The sequence below is a fragment of the Saccostrea echinata genome, unplaced genomic scaffold (genome assembly GCF_033153115.1).
Source record: "Saccostrea echinata isolate AGI-Se365-2 ecotype Australia unplaced genomic scaffold, CSIRO_AGI_Sech_v1 ptg000002l, whole genome shotgun sequence".
Classification (NCBI taxonomy): domain Eukaryota; kingdom Metazoa; phylum Mollusca; class Bivalvia; order Ostreida; family Ostreidae; genus Saccostrea; species Saccostrea echinata.
Window position 1 is genome coordinate 16,079,232 of NW_026889751.1, and position 15,769 is coordinate 16,095,000.

A 15,769-nucleotide genomic window follows, 5' to 3' on the forward strand; every position below is an offset into this window, starting at 1 on the left:
TCTTCAGGTCAAGTGTGTTTCGTTGTTTTATCTCACTTGCCCCAGGAGTCTGTTATGTTTTGAGACATTTTACACATGATTACAAGAATGTTCCATTAGCAAAAGTTTTTTTCTGATCCCTCTGTCATTTACCCCCCCCCCCCCCCCCCCCCCCCAAATATCATTTAAGTAAGCAATGAATTCGGCATTTGTTCTGTTCTCAGACATTTACAGTTACTGTAATGTTTGAAGTACAATACAGTCATACAGTCCTTTGTCGTATTTTTTTAAATTTATTTATAAAATAAAACAATTTAATAACAATTTATCACACATTCTGTGCGCTCAAATACAAAGTAAATATTGCCCATTCATAAAGTTTACATACACTGGTAAATAAAATGGATTTATTTCTTTTTCTAGCAAAACAAGAATAAATGTTTAACTTAAATAAGATGGTGATCACTGCACAGACAGGAACATTATCTTCATTTTTCAACTCGCCTTTTTTTTTGCATGTGCAAAATATACACAGTTTCTTTTGAAAACGTAGATAATAACTGAGTGTTTGATTTGTATAAACTAAATGATTTGATTAATGAGCTAAAACAAGAGTTACTAATTGAGAACAGGATGCCTGTCTGTCACATTAAAAAGGCAATTTTACAAAAAAAAGATGCTCTTAAAGTACATCACATCTTACAGCAGCTAGTAAAGTATGTTAAATTAAATACATAAAAGTAAACTACAGTGAACAGACTAACGAATAATTCAAACTTTTTAAGTTGAACAGGCAATGCTTTTCATTAACATAAAAAGGCAATCTTACAAAAAGATGTTCTTGAAGGACATCACATCTTACAGCAGCTAGTAAAGTACGAACATAAAAGTAAACTACAGTGAACAGGCTAACAAATAATTCAAACTTTTGAAGTTGAACAGGCAAAGGTTTTCATTCAGCCATGTGACAGAGAATTGAAATTCACACACAAACACATCATATTTTCACAAACATGTTTATCACATAATACTACAAAGAACACTAGTCTTGCGGCAAAATTCTCTCTCTCTCTTTCTCTATATACATATATATATAAATGTACTGCACAAGTCTTGTCTTTGGGAATCAAGTTTTGTATTCTACATTTATATTTATTGCATTCTTGTGATTAAAATTGTGTGCACAGTTCAGATACAGTTCTTCTTAATTTTGTGAACCATAATTTTTTAATAGCAATTTATCATTCACAAATCTTTGCTGATGAAAAGAAAAACTGTCAATATTTGCAAAAGTGGTTTGTTTACACAAATGTTACAGAGTAAATCTATTGCAGTCCACCACAATATAAAAGTCAATTTAAACATACAGTGTAATGTTGATATCTGGAACATTAATGCTTAAATACATGTGAAAGCTATATGCTGCAGAGGGTAGGTCATCTTGACCTTTGTGTTATTTAAACTTCAACATCAATATTTTAAACAATCAGTTTTATTGTCTATCCAATCATGTTTAAGATATCAAAGTTTGATAGTAGTACATATTTCAACAAACACTGAAAATTAAAAATTATCACAAACCAGCCAATTTACTCAAATACAAGTAAATGTACTTATTTGAAAAATGTAAGTCAAATTTCCTTTTATAATTACATTCTCACATGAACTCTATTTCTCAAAATAAAAGAGAAGCCACACAATATTAACACCTCCACACACACACACACACACACACACACACATACAAAAAACCACATTATTTGGTGCAATAAAAAAAACAAACACTGAAAGACTTTGGGGAAATTAATACTGAGCAGTTAATGACACAAATCAAATGGAATCTTGTTGAAGTACTCGACATTCAATCAAAAGCAATTATCTCCTTGGATCAGTATAAAGAATCTCTTGCACCCCTATCACTCCAAAATTACAAATGAGTACAATTACCCTCCTTCTTTAAGCCTATCCCCCCAGAAGAAAGTGGTACGAAGCATATGGACCAATCCAGTGTAATTTAGGTAATAAGGTTCTTACAGATTAATTACTTCTATGGAATGTTATTTGTATGTACATGCACTATGTTTTATGATAATAATAGCAACAATCTCTCCATTCTTTGACTTTTTGCCCTTGTTCTAAACATGCTCATCATTTGTTTAAAAAGCACAACTTTCGGAATCCTTACAGCAATGAGTATGTTGTTTATTCATGATCTAAACGCACATATGAACTGGTACATTATCATGGCACTTTCAGATTTTTGTTCAGACTTTATGAAATCTTCATATATGTCACCAAGCTCATACATGTTTTTCTAAATGGATCAGATGTATGTTTTTCTAAATTGATCAGATAATCTCAACTTTCTGGTTGTTTTCACATCAGGATATTAAAAAAAGACAGTATAAAAATAGAAAATAATACACATTGACTGAGAAATTTAAAACTACATTCACAATTGTAAAACAACCTTGTCACTCAATGGTAGTTGTACCTTGTCTTGGTTTTGGAAAATGCCTGCTAGTATCCAATGAAAACAAAATTGATTCTTTTCTCCATTAAATAATTATTCTAAAAACAGTATTTAAAATTGAAAACAAGTGAAACAATAACAAATGAGAGAGAGTAGGATCTATCATGAAGAGGTTACATGGTGCCTGTGACGTAGGACTGAATCACTGTCTGAGTTTTCACAGCTCTTTGTGGTCATTAGACTCTCCTCTGTATCTTCTTCCATTTCTCTACTAACCATCGTCTCTAACTTCGAGTACTGTTGGTCTGGTGGAGGTCTTCCCTGCATTTGTGCCTCTGTTGCTATAAAAACAAAGTCAGCTTGATCAATTTCATTGTTTTCATTATCATACAGAAATTATCTAGGCCTATAGGCATTTCATTTTCCTCTAAAATCAGTTACTGTTTTATACTGTCTTTTCAAAACAACTTTTACTTTATGAAAAAAAAAAAATGCTGTAAACAGATAATTACTTGCAACATTCAATAAAAGACCCATGGAAAATTCATACAAGACTTACTTCGTATTAACGGTATAGCCTTCTAATCTCATAAATATCGCATATGAAGTGACTATTTGCAACAAAATGAATATGTGAGAACAATATATTGTTGCAAATGAATGAGAGTTTGTTCACAGTATAATCATAGATAATTTATAACTTATTTTGTCTATACCTTGTCTTTCCCTGGCTAGCATTTCTCGTATATTTTTTCTCCTTTCCTCCATTGCAGTTTTATCCTTACGTCTGATCTCTGGCTCATATTCAATTGAATTAGAATTACCATTCCCTCCACTGTAGTAAAGCTGGTACCATGATAGCAGTGTAATAAAACTAAGTAGACACATATTCAGACTTGTTCCTATAGCAGCAGAAAGGAGAGGCCAATGGAATAACATGTACCTGTAAAACAGTTAAAATTAAAAAAAATAATAATAATAAAAGAAGAAAATATATACAAATGACATGCAAACCATTATATAGAAAGTGATACTTAAATATTTTTTACATGTACATTGAGAAATCAAGTTCATTGCAAATGTCATACTTGCCTTAAACCACTAAAGTGAGCATGTATCTTGAGTGTAGCAGAGTAAATCTGTATTCGTTTGTTTTGGACCTCTATATATGCTCCAACAGCAGGATTGTACTGAAATTCAGAGAAAAGACTATTGGTTAACTTTTTAGTATTTTTTTAAATTTCAATTTTTATTCTGTTGTACTTCCTTTTACAGTATTACAACTTACCGAGTCATCAATGTAGCTGTTATAAAATTCCACAGTTAACGACTGCTTTTGTTCTGCAAAGCCGGATAGAAGAAGTGGAGAAAACACAAATGTGTCCAAGATCCTCAGCAATTCCGACCTGTAGTGCAGTATTATCTACAAGTACATAGACAAAGTTCAGTATACTCTCAAATGTTCTGATATATACATGTATCAGTGTTTTGAATAAGAATGATTTACATGTATATTGAAATTTTCACTGAAAGCTTTCTCAGTAGCTAAGAACTTTTTACAAGTGAGTAGTGTTAAATGTTTCATTCATATGTAAAATTTGAAATTTTACCTTTAACAACTATTGACTTCACCTTAAGAAAACATAAAGTAATTAACTTTTATACCACAATGAAGAAATATGTAAAAGACAAAACACAATAATTCTCAACATGTTCTATCCAAAAACCATGTGAAATGAGAAGATATTGTTCAAGCATTGTTACCAGTGCTCTTTTGATGTGCAGAATTTATTGGACTAGTAGAATTTAAAATTTCAGTACAAAGTCAGAATAGTAAGCATGGTAAGTAAAAGTAAGTATATTAATAGCAAGATTTATCTCTAAAATTACTTTCTTCTATTATTTTTTGTTGGTTTGTTGGGGGGGGGGGGGGGGGGGGGGAGTTGTCATTGTGACTTTGTGAGCTGGATATTGATAGAGTGCTGGAAAGTGGTCATATACAAAAGTTTTTGTACATTATTGTTCAGTTTATTTTAGAAAACTAAAAAATGCAACATAAAACAGACAAAGATGTTATTTTTTCTTTTTTCTTCTTTGCTAAAACCACCATTCCATGTTTATGCACCTAATTTTTCCAGGGCTGTATTGTGTTTTGGGCTTCTCCATCAAATATGGATTGTATTTTTGACACTGTGAGGCCTAGAACTATCAAACCTTGTTGATGTATCGTGGGGATAAAACCCAAAAGTAGGGAACAATTTTATTTCAAAAGTTACATCATGATGGTAAAAAAGTGACTGGATCACATCTTCAATAGTGTAGGACCTACAATCATCAAACCTAATTTCAATATTATCATTTGATGTATCTTGGAGGAATATGTTGTGACCCAAAATGAGGTCAGAATAATCGACCTCATTTTGAAATTTTACAACTATACATACTATGGAATCGTTGAGGGTCAATGCTCATGGGCAATCAAAATTCTACTGGTTCATAGGGATGTTATTTCACGGATATCATATATACAGAAGATTCATAGGGATGTACTTTTTGTGTAAGGGTGACCTACAAAATCACACTGGTCTCCCCACGACAATGAGGATTCTACAGTTGTCAAATTGTGTCCAAATATTTTGTCTGTCATATTACATAATTTAGTACAGTGTGGAAATGCAGTGCAGATTATGGGTTATCAGAAAGTGTCACCTACACTTACAGATCGAGAGGAGCTGGCGACAAACTCTCCTGCCTTGTTATAGAGCTGTAGCTTCACCATAAACATTCCTAAAATGTTAACAAACAAGTGTTAACACAGTAGTGGTACTATAAGTACATATGCTGTACATATATAGAAATTAACAAGGTATCACAGTACTGATAGTACTTGTACATTTAAACAATAAAATAAAATGCTTTCTTTGGTTGTTAGTATGGGAATTAATGTCGCAGCTGTTGCAGAAAATATAAATTTTTCGCTGCAATAGCTGTGACGTTAATTTCCAAACTAACAAAGAAAGAAAGACATTTTATTGTTTATATTTATATATGTATAAAAAACATAAAAAGTAAAAATAAATATACTAAATATTGTATTATAGATGTGTACGTCATTGTATGCATAATTGATGGAAGAGCTGTTGCTCAAGAAATCTATGAAGGTGGCTTGTTTAGTGTCATTTACTGACTGATAAACGGCAATGGTTTTCATAAGATATAAAGGAAATAATATTCAATAGATGTAAATATATATGTATATCACCGAGCTGCTATAGCTTAAACCACACTCAGTTGATACTGAAATTATAAATATGGCATGCCAAATTCACTGAAAACAATCATTTGTAAAACATAGTTCTGATAAATATGATTTCAAATTTGTTAACTATGGTTTAGATCACTATAGTTAACAAATTATGTTAATTATAGTTTACTGTTAGTTTACTGTTGTAAACTATAGAACACAGATATTTAAGGCTCCGAATTCACAAAATTGTGTTAAATATAGTTTTACATTTGAGAAACACAGTTTAACGACAGAATCTCTGATTTTGTATTGGAGATGCACAATTTTCTGTAAAACTATATTTTGTGAATCTAAATTATAGTTTATGATATATTTACTATAGTTAACAAAAGTTTTGTTCATAAATCATAGATATAGTTAATCCTAGCTACAGAATGATAAGATTTTGCTATGCAAAATTCGCTATGTTAAAAATATATAAGAGATACTTGTTGACTTAAAAAGTAAATTTTCAATCATTTTAAAGCAAATCTAATAGGAAATGAAAAAACAAAATGACAGGACAATTATTAATTAAAATTCATTCTCGTTAAAAGAAGAAAAAATGGGGATGGTTTGTATACAATTTTTTCTTTATAAGCTATGAAGTAACTCGCTAACGTTTACCTGTAACACTGCCACTGACTTTCCAACAAAGATGATTGAGCATTGCTGGTATCAAACGAGAAACTGAAAACTTGACTTAATTAAGATTATCAAGAAGAGAAATTAATTCTGTTAAATGTAATAACTCTTGGGATTGGTTTCACAAGATTTTGAATTAAAAAGTATCATTAACAGTTAAGAGGTGTTTAGATTCATAAACTATATTTACTCTTAGTCTTAACTCTAGTTTACTAGTGCGTAGTGTGAATTATAGTTTATGATGATAAACCATGATTAACAGATGTGAATTATAGTCTGTTAAAGATAGTTTATGAGTATGAACAAGAAGTCTGTGAGCCAAAGCTCACTAGTAATACCCACGCTCTGATGTGAATTTGGTAAGGACAGACGCAGAGATAAACAGAATCCCACCAAATGACAGGCCTAAACAAAGAGTGTGCTAAAATTTCAAGCATCTGCAATGAGTAGTTGCTGAGAAAACTGTAACTGAAATTTTGTATGGACAGACACATGGATAAACAGGAAGTTGACATCGGACACACAAGGGTAAAACAGTATACCCCCACTCCTTCAAGGAGCGGGGGTATAATGACATCTAATATTTTTGAATTGTTTTTCAAAATATTTCAAAATTTTCTTTTCAATGTGCTACAGGTTTTAGTCAAACAACCCACAGTATAAAGAGGCCCATGAGCCACATTGCTGACCTGATCATTTTTGGCATGGATTTGAAAAGTTTAAATATATACTGTTTGTGTACATAAATTGGCATATTCAAAATTTAGCGCAATCACTGAGTATTGAGTTGATAGCGTATTCATGTTAGCGCTACACAAAACCATGCCATATATTGTATTTATAAATGATTTATTAGCGGTATTCATGGATTAGGGCATTGTTGTCCGTGCCAAAGCCGCTAAAATATGAAGCCCGCTATTTTAAGTACACATATAGTATATGTGGTCCCCACCTATCCCCAGGTTCAAGTCATCCTTGCTGTTGTCATTGTAAACTTTTTTCAATTTCATCTTCTCAAGAACAATGGGGCCCATTCCAACCAATCCTGACACAGAGTATCCTTGGGTGAAGGGGATTCAAATTTGTTCAAATGAAGGACCACACCCTCTTCCAAGGAGATTATTAAGAAAAAGTAAAACTTGGATGGGATCATTTAAAATCTTCTCAAGAACCAATGGGCCAGAAAAAAAGAAACTTATATGAAAGCTTCCTGACATAGTGTAGATTCATCATAACCCCCCTGGGGTTGCTTGTGCCACTGTGAGCAAACAAAGTTTTACATAGGAATAGCAAAGGGATAAAGAAATCTTTATCAAGAACAGAAAAGCCATGATAAGTCATTATTATACAGAAGCATCCACAGGTAGTGTCTATTCAAGTTTCCTCAAATCATATGACTCCCGAGAGTAGGGTGGGGCAGCTATGAGTAATCAAAATTTATGTAGGAATACAAAGGAATTTTTTTTAGAAATCCTCTCAAACAGGAAGGCAATGATTAATCATATTTATAAGGAAGCATCCTCAGGTAGTCTAGATGGAAGTTTATTCAAAGCATGACCCATGGGGGTAGGGACTAGGGCTAAAGTTGGCAATTAAAATTTAACATAGGAAAATGTAGGGCAAATAAATTAACCTATGAAAATCAAGAAGGTCCATAGTTACTCAGATGAGCATTTTTGCCCATGGGCCTCTTGTTATTTTATTTTTTTTTTTTGCTTTGTCTTTTTTTTATTTTTATTTTTTACTCCTTCCACATATTTTTTTGTGTTCTTACCTATATAATTCTTACAGAGAGTAATTGGAAAACACTAAATTTTATCTAATAAAACAGAAAATGTGAAAAGAAAATGCATTAATAACATTTTCATTGTTTGACATTTTCTCTTTACATGTAAGCAACTTGTACATGTGTAAGTAATGCCTGATATCAGACATCCACATGCCAAAATTCAGCTCAATACACACATGTATGCAGACATGGTATTAAAAATCAAATTTATGTCATAACCATTTCCTAGATGATAAAATTGAAAAGTGTTAAAGATCAAATACACACAAAAACAACATGGAAAATTGATACAACATTTTGTAACTTACAAAATTAAATTGTAATCACCTATTTCTTTCACCATATGTTTGTGATATTAGCCATACATACCCAATTCCTTGTTTACCGGAGATTCTGGAAGCTCTGTTTCCATTTTGATTGTGTATGTTTCACCTCTTGCAAACACCTTGAGAAGAGAAAATGAGATAGAACAGCATTAAACATCAAATAGTGATCTGTTAGAGTTTGTTTTATGCTGTCATAAGATTATTTATTGATTTTTAATTTAAGTTAAACTTGATTTATTCAAAACCCAAAACAAATCCAGAAGTCTCTGATGAGACTCTAGCTCTACTGCTTTGTATTTATAACAAAGGAAGAGAAAACTAGCACTCAGACTTGAAACTTTGCTACAGCAATAAATAGAATCATGATTCTTGGTTTTGTTTCTTTTTGTGGCAAGATTTATTGCAATCAGATTAAACTGTAGGAGGAGTAGCATTTAGAAAGAATTTCACAGAATTTTTTAATTTTAGTTAACATGGCACATCGTTCAATGAAATCAAAATGGATGTATAGAATTATGTATCTTAGTGTCTACTTGTGTTCCAAGTTATATATTAAGAAATCAGACCAAAACTGTAGGAGGAGTAGCATTTTGAGAGTATTTTAGAAAAATTTCTATTTTTAGTAACCATGGCAATATTGTTCAAAGAGATCAAAAACTGATAAATAGAATTATGTATCTTAGTATAGTTTATTTGTATGTCAAGTTATATTGAAATCGGACCAATTTGTAGGACGAGTAGCATTTTGAAAATATTTGAAAAAAATTTCTAATTTTAGAAACCATAGCAACATTGTTAATGGAAATCAAAAACCAATAAATACAAGACTCTCAGAGGAGTACCATTTTGAAAAATTGTTTACAGACGGACAGACAGACAGACAGACAGATGGATAGATGATGGACACCTTACTACTCTGAACAGTACTTCTTTTAGGATAAGTCAATTTAATATGAACAACTCAAAACCACATTAATTCAAACCCAGAAAGTCAACTTGTAACCAACAATGGAAGTCCAGACTTGCTTATGTAGTGGGTTAACCAAAATACAGGTAACTCTCGAAACCTCGAAGTCCGCGGGACCGAGGAAAAACTTCGAGAGTTCGAGTTTTCGAGAGTCCGGAATTTTCCGGGTTTTTTGACAGGTTTTAAAATTAGTCTTACCGGATGTAATGATTTTCATGCAGTGCTAACCTTTTACACGTGGTTTTTATAAAACAACGATATTTTTTCGTAATTCAGATGAATATTTCATTAAACTGAGTAAAGCAAAAAATGTATATCGTCATATCATGTATATTTATTTATTCGTTGTAATACGGACATCATACTACGCATTCGTCAGCTGTTCGTTACATGAAAACGACATTTTACAGCGTCGTACATAGCATTGACGATTCCAAACATTGACCATTGAACGCAGTTCTGTAGGTATTGGTCCAATAATAGTCGTCATATTGACATTGAGGCTGTTTCTGCTTTTTTCATATTTCGTTCAACTTTGACACTGACTCGAAATAAAAATTAAATTAGTGTTTTGTCTTTTAATAAATTACTACTTTTCAATGACACTGCGTCTCTAAATTATCGTAAGACAGTCGATGATAATTATTTTAATAGCATATAGGCAAAATATGATTCATTATAAATCAATTATCACCTTGCAGCATAAGTGTCACCTGAATAAACATCCTGTTCCTCGAGACCCGCGTCTTCTGCCTGGGGCCATTTAAATGTCCAGGTAAAGGTACTAATTATATAATCTTGTATACACATAGCCACTTCGAGGTATCGAGGGTAAATTCTAATAGAATATGCATAGCGGGACTGCATTTTGACTTCGAGGGATCAAGGGTTTCGAGAGATCAAGAGTTCGAGAAATCAAGAGTAAATTTGCTTAGTTATATATTGGAAAAATTCGGGACCGGAGACTCACTTCGAGCGATCAAGAACTTCGAGAGATCGAAGTTCGAGCCATCAAGAGTTACCTGTATGATTACGTTAATTTCATCTTTTAAAATATGTTAACTTGCAGAAATATTTCTGCAGCGTGCATATGATATTAAGATGTGAAATATATATTACAGCTCTATATAATTAAATTTATCATTAATAGGAACCTACAGGGCTGGAATGATACAAATTTTTCTATTTTGATATATCATGATATTTGAGCCATGGTAGTGATGGTACGATATGTATCACGATATGTTTTATTGGTTATAAAATCTTTTTTTTTGTATTGAAATGAGCAAAACAAGTCTTCACAAATAAGAATAATTTTTTCAAAGAAGTTGTATATCTGTTGTAAAACATAGTTATTTTACACAAGTGGTGTTAATTATTATATTATATTTCATATTTATATTTAGCATATTTATTTTATATATTTAACCCAAAATGTTAAGTAAACCAAAAAAAAAAACCATGTCAGAATTTTTTTTTGCGATATTGCCTCATACATATTGATATGCATATCATCCTAACACAGAATCGATATCTCAATATATCATCCCAGTCCTAATCATTAATGATGATATATTGTGCAAAGCATTATGCAATTAAATTTATTGAATTAATAAGGTCTTTGAAAATAAAAACATCATTTATAAATACAATTATGCTTTTCTTTTAATTTGAAGCATGGTAGAGGAATCAAATTTAGAGATAATTATACCACCACTGTTTATTTCTCATAGTTCAACATGAAATCTTTAGTTTTTGCATGAAAATTTTACTAGAGTATGATGATCTTTTCATTTTTGGCATGTCCTTTTACCCGTAGGATACCCCAAGGAACCCTAATGATACCAATTAATACCCCATGGTACCCCAATGACAGCCCTGAAGGGACTCCATGAACCAGGGACACCTACAGGTATCAACAACTGGACATCTCTCTTGATTTCAAGTTATTGTGGTTTTGGACAATCTGCCTGCGAGTTGCTTAAATATTCCTTCTGAATCCTTCATAAAAACTTTGTAAATTGTGTAATGGTTTGTTATCTGCCACATCCAAGGCCCAAACCATAACAATTGAAATAGCAAATTGCAATCAAATACATGATTACCTCAGTTTGGCCCTCTTTAACCAATGTTATATTGTCTGAGGGGTATGAACACATCCCTATTCCATCTTCACATATCCTTTAAAGAGTATAAAGTAAGAATTAGCATAAAAAGATGTAGGGTAGACTTTACTTTACCGGTCCCCAGATCTGCAAGATCCGTGCGCTCATTGCACTATGGCATAAGATTCACTCAACTGATAAGGGTTAGTCTTGCACATTTTTCGACTGGTTAGGGTTAGTCTTACACCCACCTGAAAGATTAGGGTTAGCCCTTGCACAAGTTTTCGACTGATTAGGGTTAGTCTAGCATCCATCCAAGAGATTAGGGATAGTCCTCACACATGGGTTAGTCTAGCATCCGCTCAGGAGATTTGGGTTAGTCCTCGCATACCATCCGAGAGATTAGGGTTAGTGTCTTGTTTTTTTAGATTAATTAAGAAATTAAGTTGCTTTTGTATTTTTCGCAAGATCTTCATTCAGCTTAATTCAGCATCTCGTTGGTTTGTTTACATGACAAAAATGTCTAGGTAAAAAAAAAACGGCACTAAGCATGCACCGCACGCGCTTCGTTGACATTTATTTTTTGTCGTCTTTTGATTGAATAAACAATATTTATTGGGTTTTTTCCCCCAGACAACAAGGTTAAAAACTTCGTTAAAAACAAAGTTTTAAATTAAACTTTTAGCCATAGAATTCGATTTTGGGCTCAAAAAGGCTTAAAACCTCATACTTTTTATTTTTTCAATCACTCATGCGATCTCATATATATTGAAGTCGCCTACGGCGACACTATATTTTAGCGCATTTTTTCTGGGGACTGGTAAAGTCAAGTCGTTCCAAGATGTAGTCAATCAATAAACATAATAGCGAGCGCAGCGAGCGGCGCGAAGCGCCGCTCGTCACTGCGAGCTCTAACGACAACGCTTGGGCGAAGAGAAAATTCGGACTACTGCACATTCATTCAATAGAATTTTTTTCCGCAGTAATTCTGACCCACAATGCATCACTTCTTGTTCTCGCTGCTAGCTTCATTCACGCGGTAACAACAACTTAAAATTCACAAAAAATAAACTCACCTTAATTTAATTGATATTGCATGAAGATAGTAGATTAAACGTTCTTTGTTAAAATATGTGCACTTTTTAAACTTTGTTTATGGAAATGCAGCTAACATACGTCATGTGACGTCACAGTGTAGACGTTCCAAATGTCTCGTGCGGTTTGAAGAGGCGGGTCTTAAAATGAAGTGAACAATGCGCTCGCCCCAACGGTCGCACCGTCAACATATTTGTAACCTCCATAAGTCTACACTGGAACTTGTATGGAAAATGTGGCGTTGGTCTCATTAAGTAGCACTGACAATAGAAAACTTATTTGTAAGGCTTATTTTTCAGACTTACCTAAACTGTAAGTTTACAGGTTTTGTTAAAGACACAGGAGGCATATAGGCAAAATAAAAGCTCCCATACAAGAAGGCTGAAAACCATAGTAAAATGGCAAACACAGTAATGAACACAACAATTCTTGTGACAAAATATTTCAACTTCGATAAAGTTATATCAAAAGATTCTTTAAGCCATCCTAGAATATTGTATACAAACATTAAAATCATTGTTTTTAATTTTTCACTTTCAAGCAAAGCACTTTGTACCGGAAGTTGATAGTTGTTCAACAACTCAATTAAGGAATGTTTCGTATTTCTGATAAAAGGTTACATATTTAAAAAATGTTTTGATATATAATAAAAAAGACTATATATTATATGATATATTGCCTTTTATAATCATTTAAACTTCTGCTGCTTACAATTCGAGAAAACTTTAACAGATTTATCTAATCACGAGTACACATTAATAAGTACAGTTTTGCAAATATTTTCGTATTTTTTAAATCAATGTAAACATGCAGTGCCAAGTATTGTAAAGACCTATATTTATTAATTTTTTATTGATGAAAAATTACTCACTTAAATAAAGTTGGATTTAAAATCATATATTTTTGATTTACGAAAATACATTTCCGCCATATTTGAGAAAAAGAACGAAAATGATTCAAGACTCAAAACAAAGTAGATTCTATCGAATTTTATAAACACATGATAAAATACAAACCAAGGAATTAAGATTTCGTTACTATTGCTTTAAAGGTAAAGATGTAAAAGTATATTTTTAATAATTTTTATGCCTGTAGTGCTGTAAATCATTGAACTGTTGAATGTTGACTGTTGTTGAAACCTCGCTAGTTACAGCAGGATGTTATTCTGATGTTCCTGATATTGAAAGATAAATGTGTTTTTAAAACATTTAAACTGTTACTTGGATTGGACCCTTGTTGTTAACCTAATAGCTTATTTTCACAATTACTTAACTGCTTGCCATGCACAAATATTTAAATTTTACGTAGAAAACCACATTAGAATTTTTCTGTTGTAGTTTTAGACATGGCTCTAGAAACAACTAAAAACTATCCAGGGATCACATCCCCAATTAGTTTGGAGGGACCAAAACCACTGGACCTGAAACTCTCAGAAAAGCTAGAGGAAGCCATGAGACCCCATGGAGTGTTTGAGAGTGAGGCAGAAATGTCTCATAGGTAATTTATCTACTTGAACCAGAGACATAAATAACAGAGATTTGCAATTCAGCCATCAAGAGGTTTATTTGCCAAAAGATGTGTCAGTGCTGATAATTAAATTGTTAAATTTAAGATAGGACTTTGTCAGCTGTTTGTCATGTTAACTTTATTAGTACGTACCTAACCTATGAAACAGTAGCTGTTCATATCGCCAACACATGATGATTTGCAAGCAATATTGACCAAATGCTCCATTTTAAAAAGTCTACAAAATTTGGCAACCGTTCTATACAGCATGCTGTCACAACATTACGTAGTCTCAGTCTTTATGATGCTTAGGCCAAACAAAAAAATATGTGTGGTTCCGGTTACACTTCCAAAAAAATTAGGGTAGGTAGGTAGGGATTTTTTTTTTTTTTTTTAATTTTTTTTTTTAACAAAATGATTTTCTTAATTTTTCTAAATAATACCTATCACTGCTTTGCAAATGGCATTTAGATGTGGTGTGATAATATACTGATCAATATTGGTAGGGGACACCTACATGCTAGCTTGCTTTGGATTTAACACTATTAAACACTTGCACTATGTTTTGCAAGGAGGCCGTCAATGCTGAAACTAAAACTTAAACTGGGGCCATTGATGGAAATCAGGGGAAATTCCGGAAAAAATATGAAAATTGCCAAAAAAAAGTTTAGGGTCGGGGGTATAAAATAGGGAAGGTCGGGTAACCGGAACCACACATATTTTTTTATTTGGCCTTAACAAAGTTTTCAATTGGGAATTTTTTCAAACATTTTCTTGATAATCTAAGTAATCCCAATCATAAAAATGGACAATCGCTGGCCCAAATTTTCTCAGTTGCGAAAATGCGAGTTAGTTTTAATTTGCGACCATTTTAGTCGCAACTTGGAGCACTGATCCCGTAGCATTTTATTGTTGATATGTATGTGTAAATAATTTTTTCCTTCCAACAGAATGGAGGTATTACACAAAATCAACACACTGGTCCGTGATTGGATTAAGGACGTCAGCAGACAAAAGGTAGGGCTCTGTTAGCTTAATTAACAAGTAACATAATGATATTCAGATGACCAACATGGCACAGAGGTCTATTTAAAATCTGATATAATTTATATTATGAAAGTGATTGCTAATAAGTAGAAAAGAACTAGAGGCGTAACAATACAGTGATATATTGATCTTGTATTGTTTGTAAGGGTTCTCAATATGCAATTTGTGTCATCAGGTATGCATCGTGATACAGTACGAGTTAATTTTTATTGACTTACTAAAAAAATCTAGGTACAATCTAATGAATTGTCATGTTCCAAAATGGCAGAAAACAGGTAGATTTGAAAGAATCAAATCTTGAGACTGTGAACTCACCCATAATAAATTTTTGTAAGCAGTGTTAAGATATTCATTTTCTATTACTGTGGAGGTTCGCAAAATTAACAGTAAAATATGAAAAGATATCAGTTCATTCAATTATTGATGTTTCATGATACATGTTGCATTGCTTGACCATATCGTGATATGTATCGTATCCTTGGGTAGCTTGCGATACTCAGGCCTAGAAAGGACCATGGATTCACAATACCTATTTTTTATTATTCCTATAA

General features: G+C 32.5%; 2 protein-coding genes across 2 annotated transcripts in view; one reads left to right on the forward strand and one right to left on the reverse strand.

Annotated features, from left to right (window-relative positions):
• Positions 1–372: 372 nt before the first annotated feature.
• LOC133173417 (seipin-like) lies at positions 373–13,228 on the reverse strand. The gene is made up of 8 exons (XM_061308402.1): positions 12,971–13,228; positions 11,571–11,646; positions 8,542–8,617; positions 5,172–5,239; positions 3,741–3,875; positions 3,545–3,642; positions 3,169–3,395; positions 373–2,793 (listed from the first exon to the last, which is right to left on the reverse strand). Exons 1-8 carry the CDS (start codon positions 13,180–13,182, stop codon positions 2,615–2,617), a joined length of 1,071 nt encoding a protein of 356 aa, XP_061164386.1. The 5' UTR covers positions 13,183–13,228; the 3' UTR covers positions 373–2,614.
• A 364-nt stretch (positions 13,229–13,592) lies between these two features.
• LOC133173426 (poly(A) polymerase beta-like) overlaps positions 13,593–15,769 on the forward strand; it is a 17,668-nt gene continuing 15,491 nt past the window's right edge. Inside the window, exons 1-3 of the mRNA XM_061308414.1 lie at positions 13,593–13,716; positions 14,003–14,162; positions 15,122–15,188. Coding sequence (XP_061164398.1) covers positions 14,011–14,162; positions 15,122–15,188 — 219 coding nt within the window. The 5' untranslated portion in view covers positions 13,593–13,716; positions 14,003–14,010. The remainder of the gene's footprint in view (positions 13,717–14,002; positions 14,163–15,121; positions 15,189–15,769) is intronic.